At 57.7% G+C, this 24,961-nt stretch overlaps 10 protein-coding genes across 10 annotated transcripts; 5 read left to right on the plus strand and 5 right to left on the minus strand.

Moving 5' to 3' along the window:
* Nucleotides 1-535: 535 nt before the first annotated feature.
* On the plus strand, nucleotides 536-1,294 carry ColSpa_09353 (ubiquitin-conjugating enzyme E2 1; the record flags this gene model as incomplete). Its single annotated transcript, XM_049275565.1, has 2 exons — nucleotides 536-685; nucleotides 767-1,294. The coding sequence occupies 2 exons, from the start codon at nucleotides 536-538 to the stop codon at nucleotides 1,292-1,294; spliced, it is 678 nt and encodes a 225-aa protein (XP_049131522.1).
* Nucleotides 1,295-2,785: 1,491 nt separating this feature from the next.
* ColSpa_09354 (uncharacterized protein) lies at nucleotides 2,786-5,828 on the plus strand (the record flags this gene model as incomplete). The annotated part of the gene is made up of 7 exons (XM_049275566.1): nucleotides 2,786-2,884; nucleotides 2,979-3,011; nucleotides 3,063-3,138; nucleotides 3,195-3,323; nucleotides 3,408-4,730; nucleotides 4,783-5,048; nucleotides 5,121-5,828. 7 exons carry the CDS (start codon nucleotides 2,786-2,788, stop codon nucleotides 5,826-5,828), a joined length of 2,634 nt encoding a protein of 877 aa, XP_049131523.1.
* Nucleotides 5,829-7,084: 1,256 nt separating this feature from the next.
* On the plus strand, nucleotides 7,085-8,411 carry ColSpa_09355 (protein psi1; the record flags this gene model as incomplete). Its single annotated transcript, XM_049275567.1, has 4 exons — nucleotides 7,085-7,164; nucleotides 7,301-7,677; nucleotides 7,789-8,057; nucleotides 8,118-8,411. 4 exons carry the CDS (start codon nucleotides 7,085-7,087, stop codon nucleotides 8,409-8,411), a joined length of 1,020 nt encoding a protein of 339 aa, XP_049131524.1.
* Nucleotides 8,412-10,366: 1,955 nt separating this feature from the next.
* On the plus strand, nucleotides 10,367-11,174 carry ColSpa_09356 (phosphorylated carbohydrates phosphatase; the record flags this gene model as incomplete). Its single annotated transcript, XM_049275568.1, has 2 exons — nucleotides 10,367-10,375; nucleotides 10,446-11,174. The coding sequence occupies 2 exons, from the start codon at nucleotides 10,367-10,369 to the stop codon at nucleotides 11,172-11,174; spliced, it is 738 nt and encodes a 245-aa protein (XP_049131525.1).
* A 191-nt stretch (nucleotides 11,175-11,365) lies between these two features.
* On the minus strand, nucleotides 11,366-12,325 carry ColSpa_09357 (uncharacterized protein; the record flags this gene model as incomplete). The annotated part of the gene is made up of 1 exon (XM_049275569.1): nucleotides 11,366-12,325. The coding sequence occupies one exon, from the start codon at nucleotides 12,323-12,325 to the stop codon at nucleotides 11,366-11,368; it is 960 nt and encodes a 319-aa protein (XP_049131526.1).
* A 239-nt stretch (nucleotides 12,326-12,564) lies between these two features.
* On the minus strand, nucleotides 12,565-12,909 carry ColSpa_09358 (tRNA acetyltransferase TAN1; the record flags this gene model as incomplete). Its single annotated transcript, XM_049275570.1, has 1 exon — nucleotides 12,565-12,909. One exon carries the CDS (start codon nucleotides 12,907-12,909, stop codon nucleotides 12,565-12,567), a length of 345 nt encoding a protein of 114 aa, XP_049131527.1.
* Nucleotides 12,910-15,517: 2,608 nt separating this feature from the next.
* Nucleotides 15,518-16,529, plus strand: ColSpa_09359 (uncharacterized protein; the record flags this gene model as incomplete). Its single annotated transcript, XM_049275571.1, has 3 exons — nucleotides 15,518-15,682; nucleotides 15,748-15,968; nucleotides 16,055-16,529. 3 exons carry the CDS (start codon nucleotides 15,518-15,520, stop codon nucleotides 16,527-16,529), a joined length of 861 nt encoding a protein of 286 aa, XP_049131528.1.
* A 457-nt stretch (nucleotides 16,530-16,986) lies between these two features.
* On the minus strand, nucleotides 16,987-17,751 carry ColSpa_09360 (nucleolar protein 16; the record flags this gene model as incomplete). Its single annotated transcript, XM_049275572.1, has 2 exons — nucleotides 16,987-17,551; nucleotides 17,636-17,751. 2 exons carry the CDS (start codon nucleotides 17,749-17,751, stop codon nucleotides 16,987-16,989), a joined length of 681 nt encoding a protein of 226 aa, XP_049131529.1.
* A 531-nt stretch (nucleotides 17,752-18,282) lies between these two features.
* ColSpa_09361 (glycogenin-1) lies at nucleotides 18,283-19,188 on the minus strand (the record flags this gene model as incomplete). The annotated part of the gene is made up of 1 exon (XM_049275573.1): nucleotides 18,283-19,188. One exon carries the CDS (start codon nucleotides 19,186-19,188, stop codon nucleotides 18,283-18,285), a length of 906 nt encoding a protein of 301 aa, XP_049131530.1.
* Nucleotides 19,189-21,718: 2,530 nt separating this feature from the next.
* ColSpa_09362 (scyllo-inositol 2-dehydrogenase (NADP(+)) IolW) lies at nucleotides 21,719-23,075 on the minus strand (the record flags this gene model as incomplete). Its single annotated transcript, XM_049275574.1, has 3 exons — nucleotides 21,719-22,782; nucleotides 22,837-22,999; nucleotides 23,052-23,075. 3 exons carry the CDS (start codon nucleotides 23,073-23,075, stop codon nucleotides 21,719-21,721), a joined length of 1,251 nt encoding a protein of 416 aa, XP_049131531.1.
* Nucleotides 23,076-24,961: the final 1,886 nt, after the last annotated feature.

Below are 24,961 nucleotides of genomic sequence, written 5' to 3' on the forward strand. Positions count from 1 at the left end.
GCGGTTTTCCAGTCTGACATCTCTTCCTTTTCCGACCTGCCCGCTCAACCCGTCCCGACTTCCTGCCGCTTGGCTCTGCACTCTGCCTCAACTTGGACCCAACTCAACCCGACCAGACCCAGAGGTTGCCGCTCTCACGGCTGTTGGTGTCGTCCCTTCGCGCGGTTCCTCCCTTTATCTTATCTCCTATCCACCATCTACCGTCCGCTGCTTACCACCACCGCTCCCACCACTTCGAGTCAGTCTGGTGCTTAATCGAGTCATCCCCTTCGCCCCTCCATCCCACCTGCCACTTCGCGGTTATTTCCCTTCTTCGGTCACACGCCTGTTGCGAGCAGTTTTTATTTCCTTTTAAAAGAGCACTTCCTCACAGCCAACTCACAAGAGCGAATTTTTCGAAACCTTCGCCATCCCGTGCGCGTGCGACGTCTTCTTTGCGTCTGGCTTTTTTCACCGCGAGCAGTTGCCTCCGACTCTCTTTGACATACCGCACCTTCCCCCCACCGCCACTGCATAACAACCACCGCCGTTCACCATGGCACAAAAGCGACTGATGAGCGAGTTGCAGACGCTGCAGAAGGAGAAATGGGTGCACATCGAGGTCGACGAGAGAAATGTCATGTCCTGGAAGATCGGCCTCATGGTTGTCAACCCCGACAGCGCCTTCAATGGTGCCTATCTCAAGGTCAGTTTGAGGCCCTCGCTTTCCGAATCATACGATACTCCCAACTCAGAGATGGAAACGAAATACTAACAAACATCTCAGGCTGACATGACATTCCCTCGCGACTACCCCTATGCCCCGCCAACCTTTCGCTTCTTGAACAAGAACATCTACCACCCCAACATCTACACCGACGGCAAGCTCTGCATCTCCATCCTCCACACACCCGGCGAAGACGAGCAGTCGGGCGAGCAGGCCTGCGAGCGATGGTCCCCGCTCCAGGGCGTTGAGTCGGTCTTGCGCTCGGTGCTACTGCTTCTGGACGACCCCGAGATCAACTCTCCCGCCAACGTCGATGCGAGCGTTCTATACCGCGACTCCCGAGACGAGTATAACAAGAGAGCCCGGGAGACGGTCGAGAAGTCCAAGAAGGACATCCCACCTGGCGTGACGATTCCCACCACGGCGGATCTGGAGCCGGTGCCTCAGAAGACCATGGACGACGACGCTTTTTGGAACGAGACAGACGATGAGGGCGACTTCGACCTGGGCGGCAGCGACAGCGACTTCGACATGGACGAGTACAACGAGGACGAGGACGACGAAGATGCGGACGATGACAAGCCCTGAACCCGAACTTGGACATGGACTCGAGCTTGAACACTGATCCGACATGGTGGACACCACCCATCTACGGCAGGGTCTCTCTGACTTTTGGAAGCGGAGTTTGCGGTGGACTGATCATTATTTCTCTTTTTTTCCCCTCCTCTTTCTACACGCATGATGATGCATAGCGACGGCCCCGGGCGTTTTTACCGGCTGTCAGCCAGGCCTGTTGAGGCCAAATGGAGTCTCGTATTATGATTTGGGCATCGTTGGATCTCTGGGGGGTCTTCTGGGGACGGCTTCCGCGCAGGGAAACGGAGGAAATCGCATGTTTACTCCTGCAAAAGGACAGGGACAAGCGGCAACCAGAGTTGGGCGGCAATGATTGGCAAACCAACAAGCCGCGACAACGCACGAGGCACCGCAAATAGACCAATCAAAGACTTGAATTAATCGTTTTCTGCACATGCATCTCCTACACGAGGAGGAACTGCCAGTCTTGACAATGTTTGCTATGCTTTGATGAAAATTAAAGTGTCGCGATTGCCAGGGGCGTCAACTTGCCATTCTTCATCCGTGAATGACTCTCTGGCAATTATACGAGTGACGCAATGTCTTGTGACTGCCGGACTGCCGGAACCACCCTTACGTTGCGGCTTTGCCAGTACAAGGAAAGCTTGCCAATGAACATGGCGGGAGACAGGGGCCCCAAAGCCGCGCGTGCCCTCCCGATCCTTCAGCATAGAGAACTGTAGAGCCTAGAAGCCTCTCTTCCAAGCATGGTACTTGCCCCACTAACACCTACAGCGCTTGGTTCGACAATGTCGCAGTCGTGTTGGTCTCCAGAAGCTAAGGAGAGTTGGAAAATAACAGACTTAATGATCTACGAGTCTACATGTAAGATCTATGACAATACTACATTTCCATGTGTGCGGATTTGAAGCAGCCTTTGGTGGCCAGTTCCCGGCAAGAAAGCAGTCGTCATGAAGCTCTGCGAATGAAGGTCATTGGGGTGAGATAGTGGGGAAGTATCCCCGCTGATGGGCCCGCCGCACTGGCTTTCCAGCAGGAAGGCGGCAACTCACGGGGCTTTCCCAGCAAGAATCTCGGCGCTGGCTTCCACCCACCTATCTTACTTAACACAAGCTGAGGTGTCCCCGAAGAGACGACGCAACGGGACGGGACGAAATCGAACCTCCAGTGGTCCTTATTTCCTCTTTTGTTTTTTCTCGGAGCACCTTCTCGTCTCCTTCGGTATCACCTCCGCAACTGTGCGGACGCCACTACCCCGGGCCGTTCAACCTCCACTCGCACGTAGCATACAAGGTCCAGTCCGTTTGACAGCATTCTTCCGAACATCTGGCTTAGCTTCATGCGCCAGACTCCTCACGACTCGGCCCCGTCTTCCTGATGGCTATGCGCAAACATCAATTTTTCCTCCAACACCGCATCTGATCGACCCAGCCGCTAGATTCGATTCGGTAACAATAGCCCTCTGAGGCAGGGTTCGACACCATGGCGACCGAACCGACGTCAGCGGACGTCGCTCAGTTCTGCGAAATTACCAGCCTCGACCCCGTCCTGGACCGCAGTTTGGTGATCTCCGCCCTCAAGGTGCGATGCCCACGGTCGACGGGCCACTGCGAAGCCCGTACCTTCTCGACGATGCGCTGACGTGTGAACGCAGAGCAACACTTCTTTGGACCAGCTTATAGGTGAATATTACGAGGGCTCTGATGCGGTACGTGGCTCTCGACGAACGAACCGGCATCGAGGCTAACAGAGGCAATAGTTCCGAAGGAAGTACACCTGGGACGACACTGCTTTCGGCGCCGGTCGCGAGGGGGAGCCAAATAATACGGGCATAGGTAAGCCGGACCTGCACTGCTGCCGGAGGAACCATGATGCTAACTATGCGGGCTAGCTTTCAACATCGAAGCACCCGACAATGCCGTTATCCAAGGCGTTACCCCTCCGCCTGACGGCTTCTACGGACCCTCCGCCGGAGCTCCCTCACGACCGCCTTCGAGAACCAATAATCGATCGCCGCTTGGTAGGATTATAGAATGGACGGCCGGGGACACTACCGGTACTGCCCTCCGTGCCATGAGGAACGATGGCTAACGAAAAGACACAGGAGCGCCCAGCAGTGCAGAGCAGTACGAAGAAGACTTGCAGCGGGCCCTGCGTGAGTCTCAAGTGGAAGCTGGCTATAATCCACAGGAAGCTGGCGTTACGGATACGAGCGTGAGTGCCACATACTTTGGACCGGCCAACAGGTCGGACTATGACCAGAACAACTGGGCCATGGTAACAACCGCAACAACTTCGAGCCAGGCGGTTGTCGACGGCGACCCGGCGCCCTCCGCAAGAAGGCGAGAAGAGGGTGCGCCTGCATTCCTAGTCCAGAAGCCCAATGCACGCAACTCGTCACAGCGATTGGGTTCCGTGCTGACGATCCTACACGAAATCCCTCTTGCGCGCAACGTTCTTCTACAAGCCGGCCAACAAGCCGCCAGCTACGGTCACAACAGCGAATGGTGGAAGGGCCAGCCGATATATGCGCCCCACGTCCTCGCCGCCTTGCAGCAGGGCGAGCTTCAATGGGCGGAAGACTCGAAGCCAGACTTTCATGAAGAGATCCACCGGTTGATGGCCTTCCTGGACCTGACCGAGAGAAGCTATGGATCAATCGAGACCATGGCTGACTTGGTACCCAAAACCAACTTCAGCCCCGAGAGACAGTTCTACGATACCCTTGACGAGACAACGGATGCAGAAGTCCTCAAGCCTCTGACTCACGTTGCTTGTCCCTTGTCATTGCAGACGCTCGAGCCGACTCAGGAGCCCACGCGCTTCGCGTTCCTCAACTTCGAGCTGACCAAAAGCCAATATGAACAAACCAAGACCCTCTACGATGCCTGGAACTGGATTGTGTGGCACGAGTCCATGACGTGGGCGGAGCTCCAGCCGAACATGGGCATGGTTGTTCTCGACGACATGGGCGAGGTTATCACAGTCAACATTGACGGTGAGGATCCTCCTGAAAAACTGGAGATACCCGAAGTCTGGTATCCAGAGCGTTATCTCGCAAGTCGGAAAGAGGAGGCGAGGGTTTGTCAAGAACACCTCGCCTGGGTCTCACGGGCTCTATACGAAGCAAGGTCGAAGGAGTACGAGCTCACTAAGTGGATCGACCCTAAGACAGATAAGATCCACGATAAGGAGGAGATGCTGGAAAAGACAATCAAAGAATACGAGAGCCACGTACAGTACCTGGACGGGCTGGGACGCTTTCGAGAATTGCAAAAGCTCGACAACGAAGATGAGAAGCAGTACATGCGTCTAGAGGATGTACCTTGCGTCAAAACAGAAGCCGAGGAAGAGCTGGCTAAGAGCTCCCAACAGGTAGTCGACAGATGTGTATGGGAGCTGTCTCAACTCAAGGAGACTAAGAAAAGTAAGTCGAAGTTCCAAATGTCTTAGAGACGCATTGCTAATCTTACACATAGGACTTGATTGGGAACGTGAGAGACTCCTCGAGCGGCAAAAGCTGGTCAGCAGTACTCTACTCACGGACCCCAACAAGCCGGGCTTGACCAAGCCGTTCACCAGCAAGAAGTACCTTCTCAGGGGAATTGCTACGTCGCAGAACGTGACATACGTCTGCAAGCGAGCTGAACCAACGCTGATTGACTTTGAGGAGACATCTACCCCGGTGGACCAGTGGTGGCGGCTGTCATATGAGCCGGGCAATGCAAACCCTGCAAAGGCCGAGGTAAGCCAGAAAAGCAGCAACCATTGGCAGGAATCTCGTGTTGACTTGAGACAGAAATACTCCTTTGAACAGGTGATGGAGAAGATGCATTGGGAGACGAAGGGTCCTCTCCTTGTTTACGCCACAGAAGACGCGATAAAGACACCTGCATCACCCCTTTCGGACGCCCTTCAAAGATTTGCTCGTGCAGAAAATAAAAACTTCAGACAGGAACTGAACAAAGAAAGCACAGAGGAAGACACCCAGCCGAGAAACGCAAACATGTCGCCAATCTCACCATCAAAGAGGAAGTACCGCTCAGGCAGTGTCGATTCCATGGCTACCAACCGAGCGTCCTTGGGGAACAGCGACACCAACTCACGGGCAGGCGACTTTGAAAACGACCCCTTTAGCGATGGGGACGGCACAATGGACACTGAAATGACGGACTTGGCATCGAGACAAGGCGCTGCAGAGGCATCAAGTGCAAGCATGGCCGAGTTTATGCACTCTGGCGAGAGGCATGAGATGGCGCGCACTCACACTACCAACCCACCTGGCCTTGGGCAACACGGGCTCTCAACCTCTACTCCCGCTGACGGCGCCGACGATATTAGTCGTACCGTGACGCCAGACATTGAGGAGCAGCCCAAGGGCCCGGAGATGCAAGAACGGAGTGGCAGTGAAGGCGGCTCGCCATTCATGGCCAGGCGTTCGATATATGGCACGGCACACGACCCGAGAGATGAGCAAAAGACGATCAAGATGATGGACATGGAGATTCCCGACGAGCATCAGTAACATAACACTAGAGAGCATCGCGAGAGGAATGGAATATATGGGCATTGGATGGGTTTGGCAAACGGAATAGCGAAGACGAGCTGGGAGGCAAGGACACAGAGCAGCATTGGCTTCTCATCTGCCCTGCAGCAAACAACGGGCACAGCGCAACAAAGCATTCCATCAAGAATAGCGACATCTTCAGCGCAATACCAATTGTTTGATACCCCCATTACGTCCATACCCCCCTTCAAGCTGATTGACATGCCGCGGTCGGTTCTAGTAAGCTCCAAGCTGTCAAGCTGTGTGACGGATAGTTGCGTAGAAGGTTCTCGAAGCTTCCATTTCTCTTGAAAGGTTATTCCCAGTCCCCGCAGGATGGGCTGACTTAGTGTGACGCTCGGACCACGGCATGAGCTCGACTCCGCCATTCCCGCCCGGCAGAGACCCCGCCATTTTCGTCATTGTCCATTTTGGCGGTGCGCCTCTTGCAACTGCTTCCCTGCTATTTGCAGAGCTCGACATTCGTCTGTAACTAGGACCGCGGAGGAGGCGAGATATCTACGTGGCGTCGAGCTCGGGATTGGACTTGAAAATTTGCTAGACGACCTCGCTCGGTCAGTATCGGGTGAGCTATGCGCATGTCGACCAAAAGACGATCAAGAAACAAGCTTGGGTGGAACAGCCCCAGCCAGCCTTCTGTGCTCTTCCATCCCATCAGCCCAGTGAGATCACCCGATTCGACGCCCCGCCAGGTTCCAGTCGCAAACCGCACGGGGACTGCTGCCCGCGCTGGTCAAGGCTCCCTTGGGCTCCTCTGAAAGACGGGCACCGAACCTTCCACAACCACGCCCTGTTTCTTCCATTAAGAGTGGCCGGGGGCCTTCTTCTACCACTGAACGCTCCAGACTCCCTCGACGCCCCAGTCTTTCCTGGCCTTTCAGAGTAAGGACCTACGTAGGCACACGACTTGCCTGCTTTCATTGGCCCCTTTCATACATACATATCACGCACCCGGTGGTTGCTGCATCGTCCAACCACTCTCTTCAATTCTTCCCTTTTTTTTTTCTTTCTTCTTTATCTATCGACCTGTGCCTTGCTTTTTTGAACCACACTTCAACTGCAGACCACTTTCAAGGGTTCAGATATAAAACCCAAGCTACACACGACTCCACGATACCATCGAGCACACTCACACTCGTTGCGATATCCACCACATTATCGGTTTGATTAACCAGTCGACTGTAGTATAGACTTTACCAGACTATCCTGTCACAATGGTCAAGGAAACCAAGCTGTACGATCAGCTGGGCGTTAGCCCCACGGCAACCCAAGATGAAATCAAAAAAGGCTACCGGTAAGTGGCGAGCGTCGCACGATATCTCTCTTTTCCCCCTTTCGTCGTCGTTGTTGCCCAACGATAACGGCCCAACCCCCCTTTGCCCATACGCAACCCTCTGCAGACCGCATTGCTAACCACCTCACGTGTGTAGGAAAGCCGCACTAAAGTACCACCCCGACAAGAACAAGGACAACCCAGACGCCGCCGAGAAGTTCAAGGAATGCTCCCAGGCCTACGAGATCCTCTCCGACCCCGAAAAGCGCAAGACCTACGATGACTACGGTCTCGAGTTCCTGCTCCGCGGAGGCGCCGCCCCTCCCCCAGACGGCGCTGGCGGCAACCCCTTCGCCGCGGGTGGAATGCCTGGAGGCTTTGATTTTGGCAGCGGCGGCATGCCCGGCGGCGGTGCACGCACCTTCCGCTTCAGTACCGGTGGAGGAAACGGAGGTGGATTTAACTTCAGCTCCGCGGACGACGTCTTTGCTGAATTTATGCGCTCAGGTGCTGCGGGTGGAATGGGTGGCGGCGGTGGCGGCGGAGGAGGCATGGAAGACTTTGCCGACATCTTCACGACCTTCGGCGGTGCCGGCGCCCAACGGGGCGGCGCCCGATCACAGCGCATGCGCACCGGCTTCGGAGACTCGCCACGGCCCAGAGAAGCGACGCCCGAGGTCACGACGGTGGAGCGACCCCTCCCGCTCACGCTGGAGGAGCTGTTCCGCGGCGTGACCAAGAAGATGAAGATCAAACGCAAGACATTCGACGACACGGGCAAGAGGACGACCACCGACACGGTCCTCGAGGTGCCCATCAAGCCGGGCCTGAAGAAGGGCAGCAAGATCAAGTTCAAGGGTGTTGGCGACCAGGAAGAGGGCGGCCAGCAAGACCTGCACTTTATCCTGGAAGAGGTGAGTCGACTACCACCACCATCGAGAATCCTTAGAGAGCACATGACTAACAACTAGCAGAAACCCCACCCGCTCTTCGTGCGTGAAGACAACGATCTGATCCACACGGTCGAGTTGGACCTGAAGGAGGCCCTCACGGGCTGGAAGCGGACTGTGACGACCATCGACGGCAAGCAGCTCAACCTCGACAAGGCCGGCCCCACACAGCCCGGCAGCTCCGACAGGTACCCCGGCCTGGGCATGCCCATCTCCAAGAAGCCGGGCACGAGGGGAGACTTCATCATCAAGTACAACGTCAAGTTCCCCACGAGCCTCACGGCGGCTCAGAAGCAGAAGCTGCGGGATATTTTGTAAAGAGGTGCTGGCGTAAATATAACGATGTTACACGCGAGATGAGGCTTTTGGTGTAGAAACGACGCCAGCATGAGCAAAGAAGAGTTGTGAGCGTTCGACCGCAACAAAAACGACACACGAGGTTTAGGGCCGGATGCTCATCATGAAAAGGAGTTTGGGCGTATTCTGGGACATGTAATTTCAAGGCTTACAAGATTGGCCTTTTTTTTGTTTTTTTGCCAGCATTGCAACTGTTGCGAGTAGGCGGTGCGGGTTGGTTCACCATCAAAACGCAGTGCCTACGAACAAGTACTTAGATACTAGGTAATTCGAGATTGAAAAATTGTTTGAAAGAATTCGTCTCATTCGTGACCGTGATATTGGATGTTCTATCTACTTCCGTGATATCTACTAGTCCCGCCTACGCGGTTCAAAAGTCTAGGTAAGCCGCAATGTGAGGGGAAACAGAATGCTAAAGGTCAGCAGTGGTTATGACGCAGCAAAGACGATTCAGCCTGGTTCGAAGTGCAGCAAGTCGGATCACAGTCGGATTCGTCACGTCATGGAAATCAGTTGAGGGGCCACCTCGGGGCCGAGGATGCGCTCACTCAGCTCGAGGTCTAAAAGGCCCGGGATCGTCCCACTCCCCATCCCTCGCTCCCGGCCGACGGACCGGCGAGTTGGCAGTTAAGCTCTGCGCGCCTCAAAGTAGGTTCCAGACGAAAAGGCCGAGCGAGCTCCATCCTTGCGGGCAGGACTGACGGAGTGCCAGCCTACACAAACAATGGCCCGCCCTGCTTTCCGCGGCGAGTTAAACGCGGATGTGTGCGATAAGCGGGTTGTGCATGTCTTTGCAGATGATTTCTCGCATACGGCGCAGGCAGGCAAAGGCCTATTGGGGCTTAGAGGGCGAGCGAGCGAGGATTGAGGCCCACAACGAGTGCGCCGTCTGGGCACGTTTCTCGTTTTCTTCAGGTGTCCGCGCTTGTTTGGCCCGATTTCCCCGGCTTGCGTTCTCTGCTGACTTGCTCGGGATCAGGATGGCGCCCAGCATAGAAGAGCGTAACTTGTGGCAGCAGCGGATCGCGATGAGAACCCATGGAACGGTCACGTTGCTGGCTCCCTGCCTCTTGGCCTCTGCTCGTCCAACAACCCCGCGTTTGGACGACAGCGTGGTCCCCTCTGGCCGGCGGCCTCTTTGCTGTCATCGTCGCATTCTGGAGCGCAACGGACAGGAAAACTACGCGCGCCTTATGGACGGTCCGGTCCATGTCGCGCCGGTTCTTCGCGAGGACGCGGGGAGGGCTCGCGAAAGTGAGCCAGACGAGGGTGCTGCTGAATAGGGACGACACGGTGCGCTGCGGCGGTTTAACCCCGCGGCTATGACGACACTTCACATGCGGGAAAAGGGCGCTGTGAGATGGTGGCCAGCGCCCCGTGGCGGAAGGAGGGGGAGGGGTAAATAGAGGCGTTGGTGGGGCGGGCTAGGTATTCTGGTAAGGTACCTATTCTGCTTTGCGCGGAGAACAAGGGGGGAGGGATGCGCACCCGGGTGCGGGTTGCTCTGTTCTAAGACTGTTCCACCCCCCCTGAGAGCTTTACCGCGACTCCCATTGGACTCGTCGGGTCGACGAAGACCAAGAGCCGGCTTGGAAGGAGGCAGGCTGGCCGGAAGGAGGGAACACCACCTAGTTGATTCCATACCGTTTTGGGATTTCATCTTTATTTCACTCATCAGCTTTCCGGCCCTTTCCCCCTTTCTCCATTTCTCAACTCAAACCTCGTCTTCAATCTCAGCGTCAGCGTAGTTTTGTTGCTTTCTTCAGCTCCCCTCAATCTCGGGTCTAGTTTGTCAATTGGTCTCGGACAATAAGCTTTTCTGCTACACTCTTGACTCGACATAGCTCGGTGAACCCCGCTCTTTCACAGGCACAGCTCTCCACCCCGCCGGAATACCATCAGCAATCACCGCCAACATGCCTCAGGTGAGACGAGACACGCCATACCTGGGCCCCATTCCGTAGAATCCGTCGAGACTAACGAACAGCTGCCCAGATCACCACCCTCCTGTTCGACTGCGACAACACGCTCGTCCTCTCCGAGGAGCTCGCCTTCGAGGCGTGCGCCGACCTCATCAACGAGATCTGCGAGGGCCGCAAGATTGATCAGCGCTTCACGGGCGAGACACTGATCAAGGAGTTCGTCGGCCAGAACTTCCGCGGCATGATGCTCGGCCTCGCCAAGCGCTACGGCTTCGAGATGGCCCCCGAGGAGCTCGAGACGTACGTGACGCGCGAGGAGGACGCCGTCATCGCCAAGCTCAAGGCCGCCCTCAAGCCCTGCCCCGGCGTCGACGACCAGCTCGAGGCCCTGCAGAAGAGCGGCAAGTACACCATGTCCGTCGTCTCGTCCTCGGCCAAGCGCCGCGTCTGGGCCTCGGTCGTCAAGGTCGGCCAGGACAAGTACTTCAAGGAGGACGTCGTCTTCAGCGCCGCCACCTCGCTGCCCAAGCCCACGAGCAAGCCCGACCCGGCCGTCTACCTGTACGCCATGGAGCAGCTCGGCAAAAAGCCCGAGGAGTGCGTCGCCATCGAGGACTCCAAGAGCGGCACCACCAGCGGCACCCGCGCCGGCATCAAGGTCATCGGCTACGTCGGCCCCTACCCCGCCGACAAGCAGGCCGAGATGGAAAAGGTGCTACGTGACGCCGGTGCCGTCATCGTGATGAAGGACTGGAGCGAGTTCCCCGACGCCCTCGCCAAGATCGAGAGCGGGAGCGCCTGACTAGCCGGGGTGAAGATTCCGTCGGCGTCCTTGTGAGGCGGGGGTCGTTTATTGTGTAGGGGGGGGCAGCCACATGGTCGTCTCCTTTTTTTTCCCTATGATGTTCATATAGTAGCTAGCATTCCAGCTCGCGGGTGCTTGAAGAGTACCTCAAATATAGGTAGACTCTCTCGGCTAAGAAGAGACTTGCTTCACCTCCGGTGGTCCATGAGAAAGCTGTTCACGCTCTGCAGCGTCGCCCTGTTGGCGTTGGCCTCGGGGAAGGCCGTCATGATGGTGCCGAGCTTGACCCGGATCATGTCCTTGTTGAAGAACGTCGTAGAGTCCGCCACGCGGTACGTGCCGTCCCGGTCGAAGCACCAGCAGTAGACGGCCAGCGCGGCGCCGATGGACAGGTCCTTGCCCGTCTCGCAGGCGAAGACCACGCTGCCCTCCGGCCCGTGGGCATCGCGGTGCGCGTCGAAGTAGCCGGAGACGAAGGCACAAATATCCGGCAGCGCCTGGCGGAGGTTGCGGCTCGCGACCTTGTGCTTCCCCAGGCCGACCTCCATGCGGCTCGGGGACTTGACCCACGACTCCCGTGGCGTGACGTCCTGCGTGAGCGCGACTCGGCACCCGGCCGTCGCGTCATCGTCGTCCAGGGGCAGCGGGCACACGAGGATCCGCGGCGCCACCTGCTTCGGTGGCACGCCGCGCGGGGCGTTCTGCTTCTTGTCCGCGACGAGGCCCGCGACGAGGTCCGGGAGATCGGCGTCGGGCGCCGAGAGCAGGGCGGCGGCATTCTCCCAAAAGACGTCGGCCGTTAGCCCGAGGGCCCAGTTCTCCGTGTCGTCGCCGGCGCCCTGGATGTAGCCGGCCTCGCTCATCTCAGCGCCGGCGACGCGGCGCGACGAGGTGCAGCAGACGACGGGGTGGTGGTCGTCAAAGACGGCGCCGGCGACGGGCGCGAGCTGCGTCTCCTGCGTCACCCAAAAGGGCCGCAGGGGCTTGGCGAGGCGCGCGCGCAGCGGGGCCGGGTCGATGTCGAGGGCCCTCAGGGCGGCGAGGAAGGAGGGCAGCAGGGCGGCGATCTGGGAGTGCTCCGAGGCCGAGACGACGTTGGGCGGGGTGAAGAGGCGGTCCGCGTCGGGGCGGTCGGGGAACAGGGCCATGTTGAGGACGGTGCACCAGACCGGAATCGTTTTGCTTAGCGCGTCGGGCATTCCTGGGCAAGTCAGCGGGACGTCTCGGGGATGTGTCGTGCGCGGGTGGGGGGCTTACTCTTGCCTCGCCGTGTTGAGTCGACGATGATGCATCTTGGACTGTCAGCTTTGCTCTCATGGGTTTGACTGCCCGGCCTGCCTGGCTTCACTGCAGAATCATAGTGCGAGTTTGTAACAACAAAACCAACTCACCCATCGTGCTTCCCGATGAGCTCGAGCAAGTGCAGGTTCAGCCGGCGGGTGCTAAACTTCCAGGCGTTGGTGTGGCCGTCGGTGCTCTTGAAGTAGGCGCTCGCCCGCTTGTCTTCGGGGCGGATGTACCAGCTCCCGCAGCGCTCGTTGGCGACGAGGGGCCGCCCGCCAAAGCACGCGGCAACCTCTCTCACGAACTCGGCGTCCTGCGTGATGGACCGCAGCCGGTTCGCGATGGAGAGGTTGGAGCGCTTGAGGTCCGTCAGGATGTGGGAGAAGTTGTGGCTGGCGGTCGTCGGGAAGATGAGGTCCGAGAGGGCGGGGGACGACGTTTGCGCCATTGTGTGAGATGCGGGAGCTTTCACGACGGCTTAGGTTGAATAACGGTGTAGGCGTGGTGAGCTGGTCTCGTCTGCATAAGTGAAGCTCTCACTTAAGAAATTTCATGTGTCAACGATAGGGCACCAAGTTCGCACTGTTCCGCCGCCCGATTCACTACGCTTGTAGTCATTCTCACACTGTGGGTACAGCACTGGCCCTACACGAGATGGCAATCGCGACTGGTTTGAGTTTGGTCGAAGATGCGGTTCACGAAGTTCTGGTGAATTGCCTAATGTGCACTAATAAGTGAATGGATGCCACGAGCCGAGTCAGAATTCAAGACATCGGAGACATGTCGAGACATTGACGAAGGCTTCGCGTCCGTGCTGGATTGCAGGCGCATTTCAGCCGCAAGCTAGGGAAGCAAGGAAGACGGCTCGCATGCCTCGGACGTCGTCCCAAGACCTATACCTCCGTGCTGCTACGGGTTGAAGTGAACTTGCAGACCGAGACTTGAGTCGGAAATGCCGATAGCGAAATCAGAGAAAGGAGCCATGGAAACTTCTCTCCCGTCCGCAAGTCGCGGTCGAAATCACTCACCTGCACCGGCTTGTGTGTATTGGCACACGCAAGCTATGGTGGCTATGCCCGTACAGCCAAGAGGCGACGCAACTCTTTGGGAAATCCCTATGTACACACGTTTACGCAGACGGAGTAGCATCGCCTGCTGCGGGACACTGGAACCGTTTGGGCGGCAAAAAGACTTACGCCATTGTATCCACCGACCACCATGGACGACTCTATTTTTGCGCAAGGGCACATGGTGACCCAGATCGCGCACTCAGGCCAACTGCCAGAATGCCAATGGAGATTCACATCAATGGATACACACTCGGTGTGGTCGAGGCGCCTGTGGTGGATAGCGAATGCGTCTGTTCTATCCGTAGGGCTCTCTCCTACGAGACAACAAATTCTCTGTGACCGGGCAACGGAAGGCCGATTGGCTTGGGGGTGTCGCGGCTTGCGGGGGAGGGAGCAAGAAAGGGCTGGGCGGCTCAGCCGGTGGTCTTCGGCGCATGGTGGCCCTCGTGTTGGCTTGTTTTACGTGATGTGCCGGGCGTTAACCCGTCTAGTCAGGCAGTCAATCAGTGTCGCGCAGTTGCTGGCAGCTCCGGGCCCCGTTCTCACGGATTCGGATGGTGGTGGTTCGTCGTATGGCCGTTGTCGTCTGCCGCCCGCGCCGTCCAAGAAAACGGAGGCCCATCGTCGTCCTGCAGGGTGTCATCATTGATGATCGCCCTTCGGCTCTTCCACCCTTGCCCTCCGCGCATCACCCCAGAAACCAAAGAGGGGAGAGCCTTAGCATGCAGCAAAGCAAACAACCACCGATGGCAGAAAACCAAGGCTGGCAGGGCTTCGTAGGAGAGACAACGGCGGGTCAGCCACTGGCCTCAGCGGATGACGATGGAGGGTCTCAATACACCATTGAATCAGTGCAGACGCAACACATGGACACATGGGGAGAGGTCCTAGGCGGGATGGAACAAAAGGCAAATCAAAAAAGGTCGTTCGAACTATTCGCTCGGGAGGCGTGGCTTGCAGGGATCTACCGCTCAGCTGCTCGCACTCGAGCGACGATAATTCGCTGCCTGGGCTGCAGTGGCGCAGTGTAAACCCAGCGGCTCAGTGGCTTGGTTCAACCCAAGTCGCAGCCTGCGTATGCCTTGGTGCTCGGGGCCCTTGGGGATGGACAGTCCATCCCATCCCATCCCATCCCATCCTTTCCGTGAGCCGTTCGCATAGGTAGGTGCTCGGGAAGGAAACTCAATCATCCCGTCCTGTTGCGTGTCGAGGAACCGCAGCATCGGGCGCTGTAGACCGTCTGCGTAAGGGATCCCTACGGGCGGAGTTCGGGACGGTCGAAGGAGGAAAATGAAGGACAGAGACTGGAAGCAACAATCAATGGCTGATGACGGGAGCTCAGGCGCGGGTTACCTAGACCCACCCCATTGCCGGGTTGCCCACTCCACTACCACTGCATGAGGGAACGAGTCGTTGCCCACTGAATCCACGTCTCGTCACTGCCGCAATTCAATGGCCTGCCGGGGCTGTTTCGTTTTAAAGACAAGAAAAAGGCAGACGCGTCCCCGACAACCATCGGGAACCTTCTTACTGTTGCTGCTGCACCTGATACGACCGACCGTTTCCTCCACCTGTCGTCTTTTTTCTTCCCTCCCGACCCAAACCTCTCCTCAGTCACATCTTCATCCCCATCCTCGCCCAACCTCGCACTCGCTTTTTTGCGAGGCAGCAGACAGACGGCAACAGACACTCGCTCCACAGCCAGACCACATCACTGCTGGGTACCTCTGTACTCTTATCGATTGGGTCCCAAGAGTCCCCATCCACTGGCTTGCCATCCTAGGTTGTCTCGCCAAACCCCGTTGCCGAGCCGGATTGAGTTTGAGCTTTATTTAGACGGAGAAAAACGGCCAGGGGAGCTGAAGTGAGCGTCGCATAGCTGGCACCCTCCCCATTCCCCCTTTCGATCGCCAAACCGTAGGAAGTCACCTACTAGATCACCAAACAACACCAAAAGACGACGACGACGACAACGCCCACGACACCATGCTCGGCAACCTGGATATTAACCCGGAGCTTATCCCGGGCATCAAGTTGGGCCTGCACAGCGTCCAGTTCGTCCTGTCCTTCGTCATCTGGGCCTTGGAGATTGCGGTTTTCAGAGCCGATAATGCCAAAATCGTTGGCAACAATGGCTGGACTTTCGGAGTGGTAAGTTGGCCTCTGCGAAGAAGCGGCAGCTCTCCTCGTGACTTGCTGACGATTTCGCATTCAAGTGCTTCCTCTCGCTTCCCGCGTGGATTTATCTAATTATGGCGCCGCGGTGGCCGAGGACGAGAAAACTGGCCAACCCGTACGCCATGGCTGCCGTGGACGCTGTCTTCACCATCATCTGGCTCTCTGCCTTTGCCAGTCAGGCGGCCTACAACACGGCCAACCAGTGCGGTGATGCCTGCAAACTCAGCAAGGCCATCGTGGGCTTGGGTGTTTTTGTGACGTAAGTTGCCAAGACGGCGATTATGATTGTCCGTGATACTGACCCTTGTCGTATAGCCTCCTCTTTGCCGCCTCTACGTTTGTCAGTCTATACACCCTCAAGTACTACCAGTTCCACGGAACTCTCCCCGGCTACGACAAGCAGAAGCTCGGCGGTGACAACATCGACCCCGATAAGGCCGCCTTCTCCATGGCTCCCCACGACGAGGAGGCCTACGCCCCTGTCCAGATGGACGACCACAACGATGACAACACGACTCTCTACGGCGGCACCAACGCCCCCGTTGGCGGCTACAACAACGGTAGCTACAACAGCCGCTACGGAGGTTCTTCCGCCTACGGCCCCGAAGACGACGACCCGAACCGCTACGGCTCCCTGCCCTCGCGCCAGAACGCCGCCATGTTCGACAGCGAGACCGAGTACCACTCCCAGCACCCCACCTCCGTCACCCCCGCGCCGGTACAGCCGTACGCGGCCCCGGAACCGTACGCAGCACCCGTCTACGACGACGACCGGCCGGCGCAGTTCCCTACTGCCAACTACGATCGCACGATGCATTAAACGAAGCGTCCTTTCAGCGGGAAACGAGTGGGGGACTGTGATGGCAGGGCCACGGCCCGGGCAACCACGGGGTATTTTTGTTTGAGGGACTGTGTCCAGTATTCATATAGATGGCTTGGATTTTCTTTCCGGATCACGGGGTGTTGTAGGCGTCCCATTTGTACAAGGTAATCGCAAAGATACCAGGCATGAGCTCCTTAGGTAGACATCAATTTGATGAAGTGACGTTCAAAAGTCAAGTACAAACCAAGGCTGCGTTTTGTTGTAGTGTGAGCGTGAAACATGTTTTTGGTTTGTATGCAAAGTTGTCTAAAACGCCGTAACTCCTAGATAAGGGGACACGACGGAATCCTCCAAAGCCAGGCTCTTCCCTTTTTCCCTTTTTACATGCGACTTGACCTTCTGGGGGCCGTTTCTCCTCAAAACCCGGTTTTTTTTTCTCTTTCTGGTACTCCCATTAAGCCTTCCCCGTAAGCCTCTTGATCCTACGGGCAATGTCGCCCTGCGTCTGCTGCATGGGGTTCAGCTTCCTGTCCCTCGCCATGGCGGCCACGTCGTCGCCGTGCTTCGCAACCAGCCTCTCGAGCCACTCGCGCTCCTGCTGGCTCATGTGCCTGGGCTTCTTGACCGTGGGCTGCGCCGCCTCCTTCTCGAGCATGCGGATGACCTCGGGCCGGCTCTCGTCGTCGATGCCGCCCCACTCATCCTGGCCGGCGCCGTCCGACTCCTCGGCGTCGCTGTCGAGGGCGTTGAGGGGGTCGTTGAGCGGGTTGTTGCGCCTGTCGCTGCCGTAGTGGATCTTGACAATCTTGCCGTTCTCGTCGCGCTCGACGCGGGCCTCCTCGAAGACGGCCTCCTCGGTCGAGGCGATGGCGAGGGGGTCGCGGGGCTTGCTGACGGACGTGGTGGCCTTGGCCGCCTCGACCTGGGAGAGCGTCTTTTCGATGCCGCCCGTCGGGGCCTTGAGGCGCGCCGTCAGGCCGAGGCGGCGGTAGTTTTGCGTCAGGGTCTCCTTCTTGTTCCTGGGAGGGTTGCCAGTGTCAGCTACGGTTTTTATGGGTGTGTTCTAGACACAAGAGGCCGTTGCGAGGGGGGTTCAGGCGTACCAGTTCTTTGCGATGATGTCGTTGCCCAGCGGGTTCAGGAGCTTCTTGGGCCGGTTGGGCATCTTGACTTTTTGGCGGCCGGAGCGGCGCTTCTTCTTTTGGAGGACGGAACCCATTGTGCGGAATGTTGCGATCGACTCTAGGGGGGAGTGCAACGGGTTCGGGCGCAGGATGGTTGTGTGAGGTGATGTCGACTTGAAGCAGAATGGCAATGGCAGTTGGCGCTGGAGGTGCCTCGAGTGCTTGAGCGGCCTCGAATTTTTTTATCTTATCGGGGAGGGGCCTGATCTATTCTAGGCTTAGCGCGCTTTTTTACACCGAGTATCCTGACCGAGGCCTTCACCCCACCGAACTACCCACCGAGCCGCCCGTCTCGGCTGTTCCTTTCTACCTTACTTGCTAGGTACCTTCATAGGTCCCACCCGGAATCTACATCGCTCTCGCGAGAAACTCACAGCGTTCAGTTCATGTTCACTGTACAGGGATCACCTACGCATGCCAGCATTCTTTACCAAGAATAAAGTTTTGAACAGTGTCAATCTCTATGAACGAAGGGAATAGGTGCCCGGAGTAAGTGAAATAGCTGGCCTCTGGAGAAACCAGTCCCAACCACATTGAACGCTGTCTAGTCTCATGTCCACAAAAGCTCAAAGCGCCGCCGCTATCGACCTCCTGGTCTCCCACCACTTGCCCACCATGTCGGCGTAGAAGTGTTGATAGGCCCCCGCGTCGTCCGGCATGTCCACCTTGCCCCCCTCGTAGTGCCACGGCTTGTCCTTGCCGATGAAGTGCAGGATCTTGTGCTCGTCCTTGTAGCGCAGCGCCGCGGGGATGTAGAACCGGTACACCCTGTGCATCTCCATGTTGTAGGTGAAGCTGAGCCGGAACCAGTTGCGCTCGACGCCGCCGCCGCCGCCCTCGGCGCGATCCTCGTCACCGACGGCTTTGGCCCGGCGGTTTTTGATGAGCAGCGTCGACGGGTGGTTCCGCGTCCCGTCGCCGAAGAAGACGTTGAGCAGGCCCTGGTCGCCGCCGTCAAACGAGTCCACCCGTGACGCGAACCTCGTCAGCTCGTTGTACGTCGCCGTGTCGGGCCGCAGGAGCATGACGCCGCTGTTGAAGCAGTCGGGGAACCCGATCTCGGGGGCGGCGGCGAAGTAGATGGCCTCGGGCAGGTCAAAGAGGTGGTCGAGGTTCGACATGACGAGCGTGTCGGCGTCGAGGTACAGCACCCTGCGGAACTGCGTGAGCGACCAGAGCTGGATCTTGGTCATGGTGGCGTGCAGGTCCGGGCGGCCGATGATGTCGAGGTTCGAGGTGGACAGCGCCGTCATGGCCGAGACGGGGATGACGTGGTCAAAGACGGCGCGGAGCTTGGCGATGGACTTCTCGGACATGGCCTCGGGGGTGACTATCACGCATCGCGGGATCGTCGTGCCGGTCGCCTTGAGGGACTCGGCCAGAACGGCTGCGGCTGTGGGGCCGTGTAAGTGGGCAGTCGGGTGAGAGGCTAGAGCTGGGTTGGGCACGATGCTTACCGACGACATAGCCATCGTTCGTCACCAGCTATTGTGTGTGTAAGTCGAAGCTCCCGCCGAAATTCATACAGGCCGCCTTACAGTGCAGTATGCTGTGTCTTCCGCAGACGGCTGAAGGCTACCCATGTTTGGCGTGTTCTGGCTGTCGTCGTCTATAGTCTAGGGATTGCGTGCAAACCAGCTCAAGAAGTCTTGCGTTTGCTCATCTAAACTCACCTACAGCCGAACGGCGCATGTGGCAGATATATAGCTGAAGAGGGGGGGAGGGATAGAACAAGCTAAAAGCATATCTCTCCAAGCCCCCCTCAGCGTCCCAAGGGTCGTCTCGTACCTCACCAGCACATCGCTCACATCGAGATACATGTGCTTGTGAAGCGAGCCCGTCGGATTTTGAGTTGGAGGGCGCAAGCCAAGCTGAGTGGCCGTCGTGCTTCCCAACTCCCTGCCGTGACGGGCGTGCCAATCTCTTTCAGAGATCGTCTCATATTGGTTGGGCCGCGTCGCCAACCTTCGGCGCCTTGGATTTGCACACGAAGGAAGCACATGGCAAGGGATGCCGCCGGTAATCATTGTGGGATTTCCTTCATCTCAGCTGTCTATACGAACTCTCGACGGGCCTCAAGTCTCTGATAATATGCGCATGGTTTAGAAGAGACTAGGGACGAGAGAGCATGTACACGGTACGTCCATTGCCCATCGGCATGTCAGCAGCTTGGAAGGGACGGGATTGGATAGACACCGCAGGCCGTGATAATCTGTGCGGTGAAACCCCACCGCCCGTCGAGAAACAACGAGACGGATCATCCCAGGGACTGGGCTGGTCCGTACAGCATGAGGTCAGGGTAGACCAGGCTGCGAACAGAGTTCCCAGCCAATCTCTCCGCCCCAGCTCTCCCGCAACGTCTGCCCGGAACGGTCGGTGCGGAAACTTTCCTTCAACTCTACGTTTGCTCTCGACGTCTCCACAAGACAGAGTAGCAGCGCGACAACTCTGTGCCGTCGAGCGTTGTGGCTCTCTCATGGCAGCCTCGAAGATGCATGGTTGACGGACTAGTCGAGTGTGTCACGTCAGCCCCGGCTCGTGAAGTCGAGGCTTGTCAGCGTTTGACAAGTTCCTGGGAACGTAACTGTAAAATTGACCGGTTCGAGTTCCCTGCTTCCCCCCAGCTCCCCAAGCCACGTTTGTCACACGGCGCAAGCTTGTCTAGCGTGTGCGCCCGATCAGAGAGCGGCTGTGCCATGCTGGTGGTGTTGAGGCATGATAAGCACTAACAAGCTTCCGGCACCTCTTGCCTCGTCCCTCTAGTTTGCTGTGGGATCAAAGAAGGGGGGGAAGGAGGGGGAGACGGAGCAAAGTTTATCGGGGCCATCGGACGACGAGGAAACGGAGGGCCCCATCTCTTCTCCCCAAGGTCTTCAGAGGCGTGGGCCGCGGTGCCCGCAATCCTGGCAAGGCCCGCCTGCGTGCCGTCCGGGCTCGCGACGGTGGAAGTTTTATTTATTTTGTATATTTCGGAGGGCTCGGGGCGGCGTGGGGGCCAGCAGCGCCGTGATGGAAAGTAATGATTCCGTCATGGACCTGGGATCCGTGGATGCGGGCTCGAAGGTTGGTTGAGCAGAGTTTTGGCAGAAATACCTACAATACCCATGAACGGCAAGTAGCGTCTACTTTTGGCCACAGGAATGTGCCCCTCATTGGGGCGTACAGGGCTGTCAAGAGCTTAGGGTCGAGACGTTGGAAAACTAATGTAGCCCACCATGCCAAGCTGCCGGCTTATCTCGACGACACATACCAGACGCCAAACCAAGATGGGGCTAGGATGGGTTTGTCTGGTCGCGACAGATCGGCGCCTGGGACTCGTAACATGCACGATGCTCCGCGGGGAGCCATCCCGATCCTTGGGGTAAAACGATCACGTGGTGTAGATGGGTTGGGCTGATCGCCCGGTGAGATATCAGCTTTTAGCTCCCGTCGACCGTCGGTGTTGCTTATTCCTAGCACCATCAGGGACATAGGGTCAGCAAGGCTCAGATGCAGGTGTGATGTGATGCATATTGTCTGATGACATAGGTACCGGCTTCTCAGCACTGGTGGTGGGGTTTGTACGACTCTGGAGCCAAAGGTTGGAGGAGTCCCCTTTCGGTTTGGTAATAACGTGCTGTTCAGCTCAAGACATCGAGGTCTCACGTGCAGCCCCCTCTCCCCTTCGCTCGCATTTTTCACTCAAGGTTGTTGGCGCACCTTCTTCTTTCTTCTCTTCTCATTGTTCTCAATACTCCATCCCTCATGCCAAAGACTTCGACAATTCACTCAGACTCCTCGAGGCATACTCTACGGTTCAAGTGAACGTTCTGGATTTATGCGGCTTGCTCGAACAGCGATCACCAATGCCCCGTGTCACCCAACGACCCACAGAGCAGAAGTCACGAACGGCATGGTATCGTAGTTTGTGTCATTCGATTTCATTCAACGTCAAAAGCAGATGGTATATAAGCCCTATGATATCTACAAGTCGTCACGCGTCAAGTTCATCACCCCTCAGCCCTACACCAGCTTCCAGACACCGTCGTTGATCTCAATCTTGATCTCGCGGTCCTCGTCAATGCTCTTCCTGCCGGCGTGGAGGATGGCGGTGGTGGCAATGGTGTTGTTGAGAGTGGGCAGGCCCTTGGCGTCGAGGTCCTTGGGCTTGAGCTGGCCCGAGTTGACCTGCCGGCAGCCGTCGACGAACTTCTCGAGCGAGATGTAGCCGTAGCCGGTCTGGCCGTTGAAGTTACCGTCCTCGTCGGGGGCGTAGCGCATGTAGAAGGGGTTGTACCACATGAGCTGGCCGGCCGAGTCGTCGGCGACGTCGTAGCCACGCTTGGCCTGGTCGACGCGGATCTCGCCGTTGGCGGCGAGGTAGTGGAAGTACTGGTTCGAGTGGACGCCGGCCCGCTGCGGCGCGGTCCAGCTGGCGGTGTAGACGCCGGTGGCCTTCTTGCTGGGGTCGCCCTTCTTCTCCCAGTGGACGAGGAGGGAGATGGTGTCCTCGGTGACGGGGTCGCAGCCGAGGCTGGTGGCGATGCCCTTGGAGGCCGAGGCCGAGACCTTGACGGGGACGAAGCCGAGCTGGGTGACCATGGAGTCGCAGATGTCGACGTGGTGGCTGTTGAGGTAGTAGGAAATGTCCGAGTCCTTGCCGGCCCAGGCCTTGAAGGTCTCGAGTTGGGACTTGGGCTGAGACATGTAGCTGTAGAAGTAGTTGAAGTCGCCGAGCTTCTGGGCCTTGAAGCGGGCGTCTGAGTAGGCGGGGTCGAAGCGCTTGTGGTGCTCGATGAAGACGTAGACGCCCTTCTTCTCGGCGGCCTCGATGAGGGCCAGGTGGTGCTCGAGCTCCTTGACGGCGGGCTTGGTCAGCAGGACGTGGATGCCGCGCTCAATGGCGTAGAGGGCGATGGGGTAGTGGGTGGTGTCGGGGGTGAAGATAGTGATGGCGTCGCCGGGCTTCAGGGCGTCAATGGCCGTCTTGTAGGAGTCGGGGTCCACCTTGTCGTTGGCGGGGTATGAGTCGAAGGAGGTGTCCAGGCCGTTGTAGAACTGGGTGATGTTCTTGTCGAGATGTTCCCCTTGGCTCGGTTAGTTTGGTGGTCCACGGGGGAACCGTGGTGAGTTGGACGTACTGATGGCGGGGAACTTGGTGCCGTTGACACCGACCATGCCCAGCTGATTGACCTTGCCTCTTCTCCTCAGGTCGAAGAGAGTGAGACCGACGACACCGACCTTCTTATCCGAACCAGAGGCACCGCCACCGACGAAGCCGGTGGTGTACTCTCCAGTACCAACCTGTGAAAATGTGAGCTACGGGAAGTGAGATTTCACGAGCGCATCGGCTTACCATCAAGACGTTGAGAGGCTCCATCTTGGTCGCGTCGTGGGGTTCAATGGCTAAGAATTTTGGGGGAGGAGGGGTTGCAAGTTTGGGGATGGGGAAGACGAGACGCGAAAGCTACGACAGAAGTGCGAATGCTACGGTCTATTTAAGGGGACTATCTTTGGCCCAAGCAGTAGAGGAGGGACGGCTCGGGCGAGTCGCAGCGAGAAGGAGCAGGCTGAAGCGACAATGGACAACTGGGGACGCCCCAAGATTGTTTTGGATGAAGCTCGCGGTAGCGGCCAAGGGTAGCTTCCGTCTCGTCTCGTGTCGTAGCTCTCCTCCACGACAAGCTGGGCCCGGAAAAATTGAGGGGCAGAGACGAGCAAGACAATTGGAGGGAATTCACAGCCCCGCACTCCGTGCGTCAGCTCCCCCAACTCCCCCAGTCCATATCCGCACTGATAGTACAATGGAGATTGTGTAGCCTCTGGGCGACATGTCTGACGGGATTGCCGTGAGGGTTCGCGCCTTCGTTGGCGGTGCTCTTGGCGTGCCTCGTCGAACCGACCCGAGATTGCTTGGATGGCAGCTGGACGGTACGCCGTCTGCACGGATCATTCTTCAGCGTCGAGGAGCGCAAGTTGCCCTGCGACCTGCGCGCTGTGGTGGTTGACGGGTACGCAGAAATGTCAGAGTGCAAGGACCCCGCTATAAGCTCGATGTACATATTGAGACACGCAGACTGGGTGCTGTGGCGTGTCCCCGAACTACTTCCCGAAAGTGGCCGAAGCTACCGTGCCGTGACGCCGGTGGTCGGAGCCGGCGCCAGTGCAGGATGGAGAATGCGGCGCCAAGTCCACGGGGTGGACGAAATATGGCTTGGTGCTAGACCATTCTCCTTGAGCATTGGTGGCTATTTCACTCCTTCTTTGCGCCTCTATTCTTGGCTTCTCCGAACAGCATTTGCGTTTCGAGCTGAGGTTTCCTTCGTAGCTTGCGACTTTGCGGCCATTTTGGATGACGGGGCATGGAGGGGCAGATTGTGGAATGAGGGGGAGGAGGAGGGGCCGTGGGAATCTGGAGTGTGGGGCTGAGCGGTGCCGTCCTTCCATTGGGGTTCAATGAGGTGAACTGCTGTCGACCTGGTAACGTCGCGGGAAGCAGGACTGAGAGGTGTGGAGAGTTCCCGCTGTTAGCCATGGAAAATAATGCCATTTTGTCTGCACGGGAAGAGCATTGGCTAGCCGGTTGGAGCAATAAACGCCGGTAATTCCCTCTCCTCCAGTGGAAAGCCCACTGGTCAGTTTGTCTTACCAATGCCTTTCCCCAACACTCTGGCACAGCTTGACGCCGATCAAGACGACTTGAGAAGCCAAGAGTCCGTGTACACCAGTTCAGTTTTGAATGCGACTGCCTGCTCCATCCTCGTTTTGATTACCCTGAACTGTACTCCGTAAGTGACCTGGAGATTGCACAGCGAACTCTCCATGCTACGGGTGTGAGCGGCGAGGTCATGGTTCCGAGCGGGCGCCCCGGTTGAATCCCCCGCCCCCACGCAAGTCAATTCTGCCTCTCAGCAGTGCACTACCACCCCAACTTGCCCCGCATCGCCGCGTGACATGGATGACCGCTGACGCTGTTGGGGTTCCCTCTCAGTTATCACCACGTTGGCCCTTTGCGCTGGCGGGGCTATATGGCCACGTAGATGAGGTATCGCAACAGCCGGAGAGCCAACCCAGGTATGTACCGCGCCTTTGGAATTGAGGGCTCTCATGCAGAGCCAAGTGAGCCTTTTCGGAGAGGCATCGAACCTGGTACATGGCTGACCCCGTCTCGAAACATCCGCCAGGGGGGGTTTTTGCCCCGGAAGAATCTGCGATGGGATTTGTGTCTACAAGGGAAGAAAAGACGCATCGCGCCGCAGGTTCTCA

The sequence above is a fragment of the Colletotrichum spaethianum genome (assembly GCF_022836535.1).
Source record: "Colletotrichum spaethianum MAFF 239500 DNA, contig28, whole genome shotgun sequence".
NCBI lineage: Eukaryota > Fungi > Ascomycota > Sordariomycetes > Glomerellales > Glomerellaceae > Colletotrichum > Colletotrichum spaethianum.